Source organism: Arachis stenosperma, chromosome 2 (assembly GCF_014773155.1).
Source record: "Arachis stenosperma cultivar V10309 chromosome 2, arast.V10309.gnm1.PFL2, whole genome shotgun sequence".
Lineage (NCBI taxonomy): Eukaryota > Viridiplantae > Streptophyta > Magnoliopsida > Fabales > Fabaceae > Arachis > Arachis stenosperma.
Genome location: NC_080378.1, coordinates 45,478,566 through 45,496,304, shown reverse-complemented (window position 1 = coordinate 45,496,304; position 17,739 = coordinate 45,478,566). Strand labels below are relative to the sequence as shown.

At 31.6% G+C, this 17,739-nt stretch overlaps 1 protein-coding gene and 1 long non-coding RNA gene across 2 annotated transcripts; both read left to right on the top strand.

Annotated features, from left to right (window-relative positions):
- Positions 1-10,187: 10,187 nt before the first annotated feature.
- Positions 10,188-11,369, top strand: LOC130962840 (uncharacterized). The gene has a single exon (XM_057889001.1). The coding sequence runs from the start codon at positions 10,188-10,190 to the stop codon at positions 11,367-11,369; it is 1,182 nt and encodes a 393-aa protein (XP_057744984.1).
- A 623-nt stretch (positions 11,370-11,992) lies between these two features.
- LOC130960843 (uncharacterized) lies at positions 11,993-16,028 on the top strand. The gene is made up of 4 exons (XR_009079273.1): positions 11,993-12,535; positions 14,014-14,148; positions 14,730-14,845; positions 15,346-16,028. It is a non-coding gene; the product is annotated as an uncharacterized LOC130960843 (long non-coding RNA).
- The last annotated feature ends 1,711 nt before the right edge of the window (positions 16,029-17,739 follow it).

The following is a 17,739-nucleotide window of genomic DNA, read 5'->3' as shown; positions in this document are numbered from 1 at the left end:
AATGGCTTAGAGAATAAAGAGGAAGCGTGCAAAAATGGAAGGAACACAAGGAATTGAGGAGATGACCAGCGAGAAGTCACGCGGTCGCATGGCTCACGCGACCGCGCGAAATGAAAGAAATCAGAGTGACGCGATCGCGTGGCTGACGCGACCGCACGGATTGGAAGCTGCACGAACGACGCGAATGCGTGGACGACGCGCACTCGTGGTACAAAAAACGCTGAGTGACGCAATCGCGTGGACGACGCGGACCCGTGACATGCGCGATCTGCAGAATTACAAAAGTCGCTGGCAGAGATTTTGGGCCGCATTTTAACCCAGTTTTCGGCCCAGAAACACAGATTAAAGTCAGGGTACTTACAGAGACTCAACAGGCTTTCATAATTCATAATTTTAGGATTAGATGTAGTTTTTAGGGGGAGAGGTTCTCTCCTCTCTCTTAGGATTAGGATTAGGATTAGGAATTCATCTTCTTCAATCACAGGTTCAATATTCCTTTTATTTTCTCAATTTAGTTTATGAACTCTTTATGTTTGGATTGATTTTATATAATTTGAGGTATTTTCAGATTTATGATTTGTTTCTTTTATTTATAATATAAATAATTTGGATTTTTTCCTTTTGGCTTTGGTTGAGAAATTGGTGACGCTTGAGCTGTCAAATAAAGCAGTGGTTGAAATTGGGAGTTGCTAATTAATTTGAGTTCCATTAAGTCTAGCCTTTCCAAAGGAAAGACTAGGACTTTAGGTATCAAATTAATTAGTCCACTTGACCTTCCTTTGTTTAGTAAAGGTTAACTAAGTGGGATTAAAATCCAATTCTCATCACAATTGATAAGGATAGGACTTCCAATTCTTGTACCTTGCCAAATGTTTATTTTCCAGTTATTATTATTTTATTTTACTTGTCATTCAACTAACTTTTTACCTTAATCCAAAACCCCAAAACATACCTTTTCATAACCAATAATAAGAACATACCTCCCTGCAATTCCTTGAAAAGACGACCCGAGGTTTAAATACTCGGTTATCAATTTATTTAGGGGTTTGTTACTTGTGACAACCAAAACGTTTGCACGAAGGGATTTTTGTTGGTTTAGAAACTATATCTACAACGCGACTTTATAAAATTCTTTACTAGCAAAAATCCTAACGTCAAACATCCCAGTGATTCTGAAGATTACATGAAAATTGATTTGATTGAGCCATTAATTTAAGAGGTCTTGGAGGCAAAAGAGATTGATTATTCCTTGGAGCCCCCTGTAGAGGATAATTTGAATGAAATTGATGATCCACCACCACTTAAGGGGGAGTCACACGTGCCCAAGGAGGAATAATGACCACCAAAGCTTGAGTTAAAACCCTTGCCTCCTTCTCTAAAATATGATTTTCTTGGGAAAAAGGACTCTTATCCAGTGATTATATGCTCCTCTCTGAGCAGTTATGAAGAGGAGGCATTGCTACAAGTACTGAAAGACCACAAAAAAGCTCTTTGTTGGACCATTGGTAATCTAAAAGGGATAAGCATGGCCATGTGTAAGCATAAAATCCTACTTGAAGAAGATTTTAAACCCGTAGTGCAACTACAAAGGCGGCTTAATCGAGTCATGAAAGATATGGTAAAAAAAAGAGGTTATGAAGTTATGGGAAGCAGGGATCATTTACCTAATTTCTGATAGCCCTTGGATGAGCTCTATGTAAGTTATTCCCAAGAAAAAAGGAGTTACAATGGTTACTAATGAGAAAAATGAGCTGATTCCTACAAGAATCGTCACCGGTTGAAGAGTGCGTATTGACTATAAGAGACTCAACACTGCTTCTAAGAAGGACCACTTTCCACTGTCCTTCATTGATCAGATGCTTGAGAGATTAGCTAGACATGCCTTCTATTGCGTTTTGAATGGCTTTTCAGGATATAATCAGATTGTAGTGGACCTTCAAGATAAGGAGAAAACAACATTTACTTGTCCTTTTGGAGTATTTGCTTACTGTCGGATGCCATATGGATTATGCAATGCCCCAACAACTTTTCAAAGGTGTATGCTTTCTATATTTTCTGACATAGTTGAAAACTTTATTGAGGTATTTATGATGATTTTTTTGTATTTGGTAATTCTTTTGATACTTACCTGTAATATCTATCCTTAGTCTTGAAACAGTGCCAAAAGACAAACCTTGTTTTAAACTGGGAAAAATGTCATTTTATGATAACTGAAGGTATTGTTCTTGGGCACTGTATTTCAAGCAAAGTCATAGAGGTTAATAAAGCCAAGGTGGAGGTAATTGAGAAACTACCACCCGCTATGAATGTGAAGGAAATTAGGAGTTTACTAGGCCATGCTGGTTTTTATAGAAGATTTATAAAGGATTTTTTAAAAAATTGCTAAACCTTTAAGCAACCTCTTAGTTGCTAATGTTCTTTTTTGCTTTATTGATGAATAATGCTTGCATGTCTTTGAAACTCTTAAGGCTAAGATTTTCTCTGTGCCCATCATAGCTCCTCCTAATTAGGATTTAACATTTGAGTTAATGTGTGACGCTAGGTATTATGCCATTGGAGCTGTTTTGAGGCAAAGACAAGACAAGTTGTTGCATGTCATCTACTATGCAAGTTGTTTCTTAAATGATGCACAAAAAATTATATCACTACAGAAAAAGAACTATTGGCTGTGGCATATACATTCGATAAGTTTAGGTCCTATCTAATTGGTTCAAAAGTCATTGTTACACTGACCATACTGCTCTTAAGTATCTTTTGACCAAACAGGACGTTAAACCCATGTTGATTAGGTGAGTACTTCTTCTTCAGGAGTTTGACATTAAGATAAAAACCGGAAGGGTTCAGAGAATCAAGTAGATGATCACCTCTCCAGAATTAAACTTGAGCAACTCTTTGTTATACATGGAGCCCCTTGGTTTGTAGACATTGCAAACTACAAGGCCAGCAAGATCATCCCCAAGGAGTTCACTAAACATCAGATTAAGAAGTTACTCCATGATGCCAAGTATTTCTTGTGGGAAGAACCTTACTTATTGAGAAGGTGCTCAAATATGATCATCCAAAGGTGCATTCTGGATGAAGAAACAAAGGAAGTGCTCTGGCATTGTCATGGTTCAGAATATGGTGGTCATTTTGGTGGAGAGAGAATTGCAGCAAAGGTCCTCCAGTGTGATTTCTATTGTCCTACTCTCTTTACAGATGCCAAAAAATTTATGAAGAACTGTGACCAGTGCTAGAGAGCTGAGAATTTGTCCAAGCACAATGAAATGCGACAACAAGCTATATTAGAAGTAGAATTATTTAATGTATGAAGCATAGATTTCATGAGACATTTCCCCCTATCATACTCAAACAACTACATCTTGGTGGTTGTAGATTATTGTGTCCAAATTAGTGGAAGCAATACCTCTGCCTAGGTATATATTCAGTAGCTTTGGTGTCCCAAGGACCTTAATTAGTGATGGGGAAAGTGACTTCTGTAACAGACAGTTGGAATCTCTTCTTCAGAGATATGGAGTCCAACATAAGGTGGCTACCCCCTATCATCCTCAGACAAGTAGACAGGTAGGGGTCTCTAATAGAGAGCTCAAATGAATTTTAGAGAAGACCGTGAATGTTTCAAGGAAGAACTAGACTAAGAAGATTGATGATGCTTTTTGGGCTTACCGGACAGGTTTCAAGACTCATATTGATATATCCCCTTATCAGTTGGTCTATGACAAGACCTGCCACTTGCTCGTGGAGTTGGAACATAGAGCTTAATGGGCTACCAAGTTCTTCAACTTTGATCCCAAGGCTGTAGGAGAAAAGAGACTTCTCCAACTCAATGAAATTGATAAATTCAGAACATCAGCATATGAGAATATCAAGCTCTACAAGGAGAAGACTAAACTATGACATTACAAGAAAATAGCCACCAAAACATTTGAGCCAGGCCAGAAGGCACTTCTCTTTAATTCAAGGCTCAGGATCTTTACAGGAAAGCTGAAATCCAGGTGGTCAGAGTCTTTTCTGGTCACTAAAGTCTCTCCTTATGGTCATGTGGAAATCATGGAAGAAAACTCCAATAGAAGATTCACAGTTAATAGACATAGGTTGAAGTATTATCTTGGTGGCGACATTAATCGCCAAAGGAACACTGATCTGCTTACTTAGCAGAGTTAAACCATCAAGCTAGTGACGTTAAAGAAGCGCTTGTTGGGAGGAAACCCACACTACAAGAAAAAAGGCCTGTCGGTACACTTTTTTCTTGCCACGCTTTTAAAGCGTGCCCAAAAGTGGTCTATGGCCACGCTTTTGCGAGGGTGGCCACTAATTTGTGATTTGGCCACGTTCTTTTTCGCCACGCTTGAAAAGCGTGGCCATAGAGAAAAATCGACACGCTTTTATGAGGGTGCCCACTTACTTGAAATTTGGCCACGCTTTTTTACTACCACGCTTGAAAAGCGTGGCGATAGAGGAAAATGGGCACGCTTTTACGAGAGTGCCCATTGATTAAAAATTTGGCCACTCTTTTTTTTGTCACGTTTAAAAAGTGTGGCCATAGAGAGAAACCGGAACTCTTGTAAAGCGTGGCTAGTTTGTGTTTCAATGGGCACCTTTTTAAAGCGTGCCCATATCTTTATAGTAATACAAATGGGGAGCTCATTTGCTGACGTGGCGCTCATACGTTGAGTCTGGGAGTTTATTTGCTTACGTGTCGTCACTAGAAATTTTTAGATTTATATTTATAAATTATAAATTATTATTTGCTCGGGTTGTTATTTTTAATTTTTAAGTTTAGGTTGTTTTACTTAGGTTGTTATTTTTTAAATTTTAAATTGTTTTATTTGTTTGGATTATTTTACTTAAGTTGTTATTTTTTAAATTTTAAATTATTTTATTTAAGTTGTTATTTTTTAAATTTTATTTAGATTTTATTTAGATTGTTCTTTTTTATATTTTAATACTATTTTTTAAAAATCTGTTAATTCTTTTTAGCATAATTTTTTAAAATTTTGTTGATTTTTTTTTAAATTGCAGCTACATAAATTCTTTTAAAGAAATTTAGAGTTTTAAAAAAATTTACGTTAATTATTCTTCGGTTGTTACATACTAATATTACAATAAATAAATATTTATGTTAGTTTAGAATTTTTAAATTATTATTTATTTAAGTTGTTATTTTTAAATTTTAAATTTGGGTTGTTTTACTTAATTTGTTATTTTTTAAATTTTAAATTAAAGTCAACCAAACTTTATAAAATTTAGTTATGATGCAACTATAAAAGGATAAGTTATGAGAGATGTAAATTACCACAATTTAAAGTACATCAATCCCTTTTTTTACATATATCCAAAATCTCCCTACTTATTCCAATGACTGATATCCACAAAATTGCTGACATCAATCCTACAATCGACAATTTGTGTGTACGTATATGAGTGATATGGTTATGGACACTATTAAGTTACGGAAATTCTCCATTGCCATACTCAATTGAGATGGTTTGACTCGACGAAGACGCGAGTTTTCTACTAATATCCTTTTATCCATGACTCCAATGTTATTTATTTATTTATTTAAATTAAAGTCTATGTACATTGGATTAGATATTAAATAAGTCTATATTTAACTTTTTCTTATGTTATTTTCTTTTTTAAGCATGTATCGAATAAAGCTTGGTGTCATTGATGATTCTGACTGTGCATGTTATGTAGTCTTTGACAAGGAGGCAAAACAAGTTTTAGAAGAGAGCTGTGTAGAAATATTTGATCCACTCCTATTGGTAAGATCTAACCAATATTTATTTCTAAAAGCATTAATGAAGATATTTTTATTGGTACTTTTTATATTATTTATTATTAATATATTATGTAATATTCTGCAGAAAGGAGATCTATCAGATACACCTACACTTTTACTCAACCTAATTGATAAGATCTTTCTCTTCATCGTTGAAGTTCAAATATATGATATTTCATATTTTTCACCTTCTTATAAAGTTAAGAAGATGACTAATAATGTGGATCTCATAAATAAATTCAAAGAGGCTCATCCTATTCAAATTGTGAGTATATATAAGTGTACTTCTATTAAAAATTAATTTATTTTTTGCTTTCTTGGTCATTAGTAGTATCTAATTTATAAATAATAATTAATTATAATTTTAGGATGTTGACTACACCGGTGGTTTGTTTTCAATTTCAAAGACATTCTTAATCATTGAAAGGGAGAAAGTAGAAGGTACTAAGGTATTTGTTCAAAAAATATTTTTTTTGTTTGTTCTCTCAAAATTAGATCTTAATTTTATTTAAAAAATATTAGTGAGATAAAATCAAAGTTTAGAAAGAAGTCTTTAATTTAACGTGGGGTTTTTTGTACAGAATTTGTTGCTTGAATTCTCCATTGAAATTGCGGCCAATGATGAATCAGAATTGTTGGAAAGTGAAAAGTGCTATTACACCAACTAAGTGACTATTTTCGGAGTCGAAAGATTCGAAGGTGGAAGGAGATACCTCAACTTACAAGAAGATCAAGATTGATAAAGAAACTTGAGAATTTGGATGCACATGTTTTGGAATCTCTTTTAGAGTCTATCTAATAGAATAATGCCAAGCATATATTTGTTTTGGTGGAAACATTATCTTTTCTTGAGTTGTTATTTTTCTTTTGGTTCTTTTCGATTTTTATGTTTGGAATTTAGAATTTTTTTAAATATAAATTGAAGTTATTTTGATTATTACTTGTGGTTTTATTTTTAATTTGATTCTCACCGTTGATATTCTGATAATTTTTAATTTAATATTTAATGTCATAAAATTATAAATTTCTTCTTTGAATTATTGTTGATACAATTAAGTTAGTTATTAATTTTTAATGTGTACTTATTTAAAAAAATCTAATTATAATTTTTAATTAAAGTATTATGTTTATAATTTTAAATTTAAATTCAAATATACTTTTTTTTTGAATTTTTACGTAAGCAATTGGGTTTGAGAACATTTTTTAAAAATTTATATAATTTATAAGTTACTATGCTAATTACAAAGGATTATAATAAATAAATAGAATTATCAGTCTTATTAAGATGTGAAATTATTTATACAATTTAAAAAAAATGTAATACTGTTTAAATTTTAGAAAAAGTATAATAAAATTAATACTGTTTATGATGAAACTAAAAAAATTATTTTTAAATTAACAAATTTCTATATTCCTAATGGACAACGGACGTTTGATTAGAAAATTTTATTTAAAAATTTAAAATTTATACTAGCTAATTAGAAAATTCTATTTTAAAAATTTTAAATTTGAATTTCTAATACTAATTTCTAATTAAGTAAGTTTTTAACCATTTCAATTTTTAAATTTAAATTTTTTTACTTGCCACATTTATAAATTTTTATTATTATCTTTTTAGATTGTCTCTCCACAGTAGAAATACTTTCATCTTTTTTTCTCTCTTTAAGTATTTTTTCTAAATTTACGTAATTTATAAGGTTATTAAATCTTAGATTGTATTTAATTTTATTTATTTTTATCGATAAATAATAGGATTGATACTATTTATGACGAAACTAATAAAAATTATTTTTAAATTAACAAATTTCTATATTCTTAATGAATAACAAACGTTTAATTAAAAAAATTTATTTAAAAATTTTAAATTTGCACTAGCTAATTAGAAAATTCTATTTAAAAATTTGAAATTTAAAACTCTAATACTAATTCCTAATTAAGTGGCTTCTTAACCGTTTTGATTTTTAAATTTAAATTTTTTTATTTGTCACATTTATAACTTTTTTTCTATTTACTTCGTTTACATTGTTATTTTTTATATTATAACAATAGAGGTATTTTTATCTTTTTCTCTCTTTTTACTTATAAGTTGTTCATTTTCAATCTCTTTAACTATAAGTTAAATTTATTGATCGTGAGATTAAACTTATATTTATTTGAGAAAAGATACTTTTGTAAAAAAATATATATTATTTTCTGTAAAATATGTTTACGTAACTAAATAAATGAGAATAAAAAAGAAATTAAAGCAGCCATTCAAAATAAAATCTGTGCGATTTTACATAGACATAAGAAGACACTAATTTCATATTCTATTTGATAAGTTATACATGAGAAAAAATTGTAAAAAAATTAGTGTCTCAAGTTAAAAATTAGTGTTTCAGCATTTTAGAGAGACACAAAATACATATTTTTAATAGGTGTTTGTGTATGAGTATGACTATGTCTTTTATCATTTTTGTCTCAGTAAACAAACACCATACATGTACTACGCTGTCATATGTGTACTACTTTATTTTTTTAATAATATATTAAATTTGATAATAAAAATGTATTATGTATAATGTATATATATTTTTAATTGGTTAAAAAATTTATTTATTTGATATTTTTAGGTATATATTGAAAGATGCAAGAAGTCCAAAGAGAAGTAAGATTATATTGTAGAGAAAATTAATATTAAAAAACAAAGAAAATACAAAGCAAAGCACAATTCAACGTAGATTTTATATAAAAAAATAAATTAATTATTTTATCATTTTTGTTTTTAGGTTAGAATAATATATTTTTTTATTTGGTATTTTTAAGTATGTCAGTTCTATATATTTAGTTTTTATTTGGTATACAAAATAACTAACATGTCATGAGTATTTTGGCCGAATGAAAACTCATCAAATACAATATTTTCTATATATTATTTAGCTATTGACAAGTAATAAATTATTAATTTACATTGTCTTCGTAATATGTTACTAAATTTGTTTATGAAAAAATTACAGAAAATTCGAGTGATAGTTCCAATGGTGTACATTTTCAATCGGTGTTGTCGAACATTACAAATAGCATTAATACAGATTTATTTTTGGATTATTTTTTTTGGAACTTACTTATGGGAATGTACATGCACTTTATGTATTTTGATTTTCCTACTATTTATTCAATTATAAACTTTAACAAAAAATGTTCAAAACTAATATCTCGAGTTATCTTATTAGGTAATAACCCAACACCATATTGATCAAGGTCTCCAACTACTAATCTACACTCTGTAGATGAAAAAAATGATGTTCCAATATTAGTGATATTAGTAATTCGGGTATCACACATGAAGCATATGATAGTCCATGTCATCAGATAAGTCAACAACATCTTCAACAAACATCAAATAATATCTACCGGTTACTATGTTAATATGTTTTTATTACTTAAAGACCAAACATTTAACTTTTTAATTGGTCTATTAAAAACAATCATGGTATATGCTAAATAATTATTATAGATTCATTGGAGTACACAAATGGAATTAGATTGCAAAGGGATGTAAGACTGAATAGGAAGACTATGCTACTTCAAAAGAGACATGGTAAGATAAGCATGATAGATTGTAATTATCACAAAGCTAAAATTTTACTTCTTTTATCTTTAATACTACCTTCATAATATATATTCATAATTCAGCTGATTCAAACATTTAACATATATTCATTTTTCTTTTTTTATAATATAAAGTACTTGATATATTATCTCTAATGATTACAGGAGTAAGTACATTTAATTCAAATTTAGATAATTCAAATTTAGATACTACAGAATTATAAGAAGTGTGCATAGCTGAAAAAAAAGACACCTAATACAAAGAGAAACATTTTTAAAGGAATTGACTACAAATCTTTCAAAAAATTTTCAAGAAATTGAGGATATTACTGAAAATACGACTATTTTAGATGATTATGTGCAAATTTAATATCCAACCATATTCGATGTTGCTGAGAATACAAGTAATTTAAGAAGTAGCAATATCAGCACTTTATTATTTACTATTGTTATGCTTTTTATAAACAAAAAATTATCGTTTAGTGTTCAAGTTTTAAAATTTAAACTAAGATATGGTTATATATTATAATTTTTGTATTTGAACATTGATTGATTGTAAAACTTAAATCTTGAAGTTGGCACAATAAAATTGTATTATATGATCTCATCTTTTTAATCCATAAATTATATTTTTCGGTAATCTTTTATGAATATTATTTTTATACTTAACATGGTGAAAGAAAGGTATATTTTTATATAAAGTATTTGTTGCAGATATAACTAAAACAATTTATTATCTTGGTGATTATTAGATGTGATAGATATTGGTGACCCAGAATTTTTTGTCGGTATTGCGACGCCATGATGTGGTATGAGGAGAGATCAGAGAAGTCCAAAACAGGATCCAATTTTGAGTTCTCAATATGTTGTATGCGAGGGAAGGTACAACTGCCGTTTTAAAGCACTTGATCGGACACTTAGGAATCTTATGTCAGTTACCGATCAACATAAGACACATCAACCATTTGGTGGTAAGATTGTTGTTCTAGGAGCTGATTTCAGACAGATACTTCCGGTGATTTCGAAAGGAAGTAGACACGATATATTAGCATCCGCTATTAACTCATCCCATCTGTGGTCATTTTGTAAGGTTCTGAAACTGCATACGAATATGAGGCTTCTAATGTCTTCTTCGGATCAAGATGAAGGTGAAATGAAGATATTTGCTAATTGGATACTTGATGTTGGAAATGGAAATATTGGCTCTGTTGTTGGTGATGAATCAGAAGTTGAAATTCCAGATGATCTATTGATTACAACTACTGATAATCTTCTCTCTCATTTGGTAGACTTTGCATATCTAAATTTGTTGCAAAACATGTCAGATTACAAGTATTTTCAGAGTAGAGCAATTCTTGCACCCACACTTAAGAGTGTCGAGAAGGTAAACAATTTTGTCTTGACAATCTTTCCAGGGATGGAAAAGGAGTATTTGAGCTCTGACACAACATGTCAAACTGATGAGAATGAAGATGTAAAACAAGAGTGGTTCACACCAGAGTTTCTAAATGACATCAAATGTTCGGGACTACTCAATCACAAGTTGACTTTGAAGTCAGGAGTCGCTATAATGCTACTGCGAAACATAGACCAGACTTTAGGTTTATGCAACGGGACAAGATTAATAGTTAACAAACTTGGCAGCAACGTAATTGGAGCGACGGTAGTGACCGGTAGAAATATTGGAGATAAAGTGTACATTCCAAGAATGAACTTGATCCCTTCAGATTCAGGATTGTCATTTAAGTTCCAACAGAGACAATTTTCATTAACAGTATGCTTTGCAATGACCATTAACATGAGTCAGGGTCAATTATTATCACATGTACGGCTTTATTTGCCAAAATCAGTGTTCACCCATGGACAACTTTATGTTGCTTTGTCAAGAGTTAAGAGTCGCAGTGGCCTCAGGATTTTAATTCTAAACGAATACGGCAATCCAAAGTCATCAACAACAAATGTCGTGTTCAAAGAGGTTTTTAATAATATTTAGGTAAGAATAATATTATTTTTATTTTAATAGCATGTTATGATTTACACTTTTGTACAAATCTTTACTATAGATATAACTAATTTATCTATAACTCTTTTTTCAAATTTGAAATGAAATGTGTAACAAGGAGCACAACATCCAATGATTTTCTAATGAAGTTAGTAAGATACTAGGTTGTCGATAAATTTTTATTAGCTTTTTGATATAAAATTTAGAGTAAAATTAACATGTTATTATTACAGTTATATATGTTCTTATTTTTTTATCTCCCTCCTTATGGTTCAAAAATATTATAAACTTTGAACTCTTCTATTCATATTTTACTTTGAATAAAGATAAAACAACATATTTAACACGTTTATTATATAACGATGATGATAGTGTTATACTAAATTTAAAAAATATATGATTATAAAATATTATTTTTAATTTAACTTATCAAATTTAAATATAAGCCCGTGCATCGCACGGGTTTAACACTAGTTCTGTATATTTTGGCACCCCACAAAAAAAACGTACCGATAGAGTTTCCTCCCAAAATTTAGTTTCCCACCCAATTTTTTTCCACACTTAACATTTTTTTCCTTAACAACATCACACAATAGTTTTAATCCTAAAAATGACCCAGTCACAAAAAAAAAACCTAAAAGTTACCCGCACCGTCATCATCCTCAAACAACATCTCCATCTTCATCATTCATGGTTCATCACCCATGCCTTTCCTCTAACCCAATGACCTTCGTCCTCATGCTTTCATCATCCGAGACTGTTCATTGCCTTCATCGCCTTCATCCTCATCTGTCGAACCCTCGTTCATCTGTCGAACCCTAAATCTAAAATCACCCTCCCCTCACTGGAACCCTAACTCCCTAAGTCTCTTCTCTCGCTCTCTTATCTGCATTTTAGTTTTCTCTTCCGTCACTCTCTTCTCTCCCTCGCACACGCCAGAACCGCTGTCGCACAGAATCCCCTTCGCACACGCCATCGCAAACTCGCACGTCTCGCGGTCTCGGTCCAAGGCGTGTTCACCTCGTCGTGTCGTCTCCGTCCCGTGAACGTCTGCGTCCTACTCTCCCGTCCTGTGAGCGTCGCTGTCCTCCCCGTCCCGTGAATGTTGCTGCCCTCCCCGTCCCGTGAATGCCGCTGTCGTTCTTCCTGATTCCTGGGTTTGTGAAATTCTCCTTTTAACTACTCTGTTTTTTAAATCTTCTAGACCTCTCTTCTCTTTGTTAATCTTCTATTTGTTCTGGTTCTGTTATTAAATTGGTTTTGCTGTGTTTAATTTGCTATTAATCTTCTATTTGTTCCCCAACTAGTCGCTCATCCCTCCCCAACTATGAACTTTTCATTTTATGCATATACAAATTAGACAAATTAAACCAAAGTTTTCTAAACTATAATTGGAAGTTTCTAACCAATAATTTGGATGATCATTGAAAGTACAAAATAGAGAAAGAATAGGACTCGAGAACTTGTGCAGGAAACAGAGTTTTCAACCTTAGCATAATGGGGTTTGAGTGGTCATTTTTAAATAGGAGTCTAGATTTTCAGTGGTCATTTTTAAATTGGAGTCTAGATTGAGTGTTCAGTCTTACAACATTGGAAAACTCTAACTACAAAATACTAAAGTTGAGATAGCTGAGTTGTTCCTTTCATAATTTTAGTTGTAGGTCATGGATTGAGGCCAGGCATTTTTTACAATTGAAAAGTTTATGTTATTAATTGAAAAGTTTATGTGTGATTATTGAGTTTATGAAACATTTATTACGTGCTTTTTGAAATATATTCTTGTAGAAGTTTACGAGGGTTGTCTTGGAAATTTGCATCTTGCTGTATCTATCCCTTTGAACTCTAATCATGCTTGATAGAATTATAAACAGCCTTATGTCGAATTACTGATGAAGTGAACTAGTTACTTTATTAATTAGCATTGGCTGGGGAAAAGAAAAACCAAAATAACATTGGTAAGAGAAAAGAAAAACCAAAATATACTCAACATGATCTAATATAAGGCACATTCAAGCTACTATAAACAGAAAATTTTAAACTTCTTTAAAGTAATAAATACATTGAAACTTAAGTTTTATAAATTTTGTATTGTCTCATTTGTAAATAGATATCACTCTAGTTCCGAAGAAGATCCTGTAGAGACTTTTTCCTCTTGAACAACTCAAAGATCTACTTTTTCTATGAAACTATGATGCAGAGAGAGATTGAGAAGAGAAATTGAATCTGATATTTTGTATTATTGTTCTAAATTTTTAGTTGTACAATTTGATAATTCAGATATTAGCTAATGGCAGTAGCTTGTGGATTGAGTAAACCAGATTTGTATGATTCTGTTCTGGCAGTTATAACATAATTTTATTTTTCTGATTCTGTTAAGCTAATACTAGATATCAAATTGTAGTTTCCTATACCAATTGTATTAGATACTAGATAGTAACACTTTACTGATTAATTAGAAATCAATTATGTTATTATTTATAATGTAGTAACATGCATGAGTATTAATTCAGCTTGCTGGCATTAGGAGAAATATATGCTTTTAAACATTTGTTTGTTCTAGACAGAGATTTATTATTCCATCTTATTTTTATATCATAAGTTTTATACAAATTGAGATTCTTTATTTGTCATGCAGGTTTTGCCACCATCAACAGTGCTAACATTTCCTTCATTTGGAACGTTGAAGCATCTGGAGCTTGGCTTAGTTGTTGGTGAAATTTTGTTAGTCATACTTCTCAAGTCACCAATTCTCAAGACTTTAATTTTAAAGGTTAATAATTATTTTAATTAAAATTAGAGACACTATTCTATACTCATATAAGTATCACAATGATTATGCAGCCCCTAAATAATAGATTTTATCAATTTGAGAAAATGTTTGGTTTATCAATTTTACTTTGATTCTCATCTGGAATTTGTTTAATGATTGATCATCATCCGGGACTAAAATCTAAATTTGACAAAGAGCTTTTTAGCTCTGCTGACGTGCCTGAGTGTTTGCAAAATACCTAGGAGGTTGTGAAATTTGGAGAAGTACATGGACTTGAGCATGAGTTGTGGTTAGCTAAATTTGTGATGGAAAATGGTTTGGTCCTGAAGAGGATGAGTTTCTCTGTTCCTTCCTGGTTAGGCAATTTTAATGCCATTGAAGAATTTAAAGAGAAGCTATTCTCTTTCAAGAAACCTTTTAGTTTTTCTTTTGTTGAATTCTCATATCCTCAAGGTTAGATAAGTTTGTAATTACATTTTGGTTTAGATTTTAAAGGTACCTTTTTTTTTATTAATTTAATTATGATTATTTTGATTTGAATCTCGATGCTGTGAATCTGATTTTTTCCTTTTCATTTGTAGAATATTACAAGGTTGCTGTTAGTACTGCAATCGAAATTACGGTTATGGGATTCATTGGCTTCTTCGTCAAACTCATCTTCATTCCCATTAACAACATCATCGTCGGATCTGGTTAGGTATATGATTTCTAATTGTTTATTTTTCAAAAATTTGTGAAATTTTTAAAAAATTGTTGTGTTTATAGCTTAGCTTGATGTGTTGTTTGAGTGTGGTGCAGCAATTTGTTATGAAACTATGAATAAGGAGTTTAAAAGGGGGAAATTGTAATGTTTTATTATATTCAGAATGTGGTTGGTTTTGTGCTTTCTTACTGTTACTTGAGATTAGGGTTTGAAATTATGCAAATTTACTTTAGATGAAGCTCTTTCATACAGTTACTGTTCTGTGCATAGTTCATTATTGAGAGGGGGTGGTAGATTTACAAATCAATTTTCTTCTTTCTAGATACTAGAGAGGGAGAAATGTCTTTTGATTATACCAGTGAACTTTATTTTAACTTGTATGTTCTTCACTTTTTTGTGTTGCTTTTGCTTATGTTGAAATTAATAGAATAGGTCTATAATTACTACATATAATGTCAACTTATGTTCTAAACAATTTTTGGTGACATCTGCAGGATGATGAGAGCTACAACCACACACAGTTTTTTAAAGCAAATGGTAGTAGGAGTTCTTCCCACATCAATTTTTTGTTAATTATAGTTCTGCTGTATATCACTTTTTGTTTTTCCATGCTTTATATCTTTGGGAACATTACAGTTTTAATTTAAATTATTATTATAGCATGTAAATCAATAAAAAATCAATTCTTATCCCTTCTAATTTTCTCTTTTTAATTATTATTATAGAATTGTAATTTTTTAATTATTATTATGCATTCTAATTTTCTCCTTTTTTTTAAATTGACAAAGGAATAGGCCACGCTTTGAAAAGGTTTTAGTAGGAAAGCCACGCTTTTTAAACATGGTTGTTTGTGCTCTATCGGCATGCTTTCAAAGCGTAGCCAAAACCAACTCTTGGCACGCTTCAAAAGCGTGGAGATATGTGAACTATTCGGTACGCTTTAAAAGCGTACTGATAGATTAACACATGATCACGTTTTTAAGCGTGGCAAGAGTTGAAAGCGTGGCCAAATAGAAAGCGTGCCGATAGATTTGTAAAAGCATGGCGATAGAGCAACCGGCATGCTTGCGGATGTGACCCTTTCAAAAGCGTGCCGATAGCTCAAAAAGCGTGGCGAGAAGCTATCGGCACGCTTTTTTCCACATTTTTGCAGGCTTTTAAAGCGTGGCAGAAAACTTATTTTCTTGTAGTGCCAATCTTTAATATCCTTTCATTTCATTTTATTTGTTTTTCTTTCTTATTTCTTACTTTTTGTTATTTTTATTTTTATTTGAGTCATGCAAAATGAATGAAACAGAAACAAGGAAGCTTGGAATATACAAGGCAATGTCTTGAAGCTGAACGAGCTCACTGGTATTTGGCCATGTAGCTCCATGAGGGAAGCATTCTGCCAACCTGGCATTTAGCGCTACCTTAGGGCGTTTAGCGCAAGTTGTCAACGCATAAGGGGTTCGCCTTGCTATCTTGGCATTTAGCGCCACCTTTGGGTGATAGAGGGGAATCGTCGATTAGGAATTTTCACAAAATAATCTCATCGAAATATAGATCCAAACTGACAAACAACCTTCAATCAATGTTTAATTTGTTTGTCACTTAAACAAACCAATAAAAATCGAGACTATTTAAACCTCGAGTCGTCTCTCAAGGAATTGCAGTGAAGTGTGCATATCATTGGTTATGAGGTATTTTGGGATTTTTTTTGTAATAAGAGACAAGGAATGTAAATGATAAGAAAATAAGTCAACAACTAAGAAGGGTCTTGGCAAGGAGTGAGAATTGAAATTCCTATCCTCATTGTCATCCTCAATTGTGATGGTAATTGCCTTTTGCTCTCACTTAGTTATTTTTGAACAATTGAAGGAAAGTCAAGTGAGTAAAATTGACTCTAGTCCACAAGTCTTAATCAAAGATTAGCTTCAGTGGATTTCAAGCCAACTAGCAATCCTCAATTACCAATCAATAAAAGAATTTGACAATTCAAGAATTTTTAATTACTCATCCCAAGCCAAGAGTACAAAATTCAACTCTAAAACCCAACTAAGTATTTTATCAAACGCTTAAAAGGCATAAAAGGAAAGTATAGTAAATTAACAAGAAATGTAAATTATACACTACCTAATGCAAGAAAACAATAATAACAACTCAATTAAGTATTAATAAACAAAGAAACACCAAAATTGCATTAATAGAAAATGGAAATCCAACAAGAGTCATGAACATAAAAGCAACAAAATAAAGGAAATAGCAATTAAAACTAAAAGAACAAAGATGTAAGAACAATAAATTGCAAAGAAAACTAAATCAAAGCAACAATTGAAATCTAATCCTAAAAGAAAATTAACCTAATCTACCCTAATTCTAGAGAGAAGAGAGACATTCTCTCTTTAGACGGGTGGCGCTAAAGGCCACCAACCCGACATCTAGCGCCGATTACGCTGCAACCCAACGTCCTTCTTTTGAAATTCAAATTTTGAATAAACCCCCCTAATTCTTGATAAACCACAATTTTATTGTTTATCTTGTATTGAATTTGGTAGATTTTATCAACTTTTCATACATTTATTCAAGAAAATAGCATGATTTTGTGAATTCTTTTTAATTTGTGCTTAAGAGTGAAAACATGCTTTTTAGGCTCTTAATTTTGTAAATTTAAGTTACTTTAATTCTATTCGATGCCTTGATGTGTTTGTTGAGTGATTTCAGGCTTAGAAGACATCGATTGGATTGAAGAAGTTAAGAAAAAGCAAGCAAAGTGGAGAATTCATGAAGAAATGAGGATTTGGAGTAATTCATGGTCACGCGTATGCATGCGTTGGGTGCGTTGGAGATTTCGTCAAGTCACGCGTACGCATGCCCCATGCATACGCGCGACGTGAAACACGTGACTC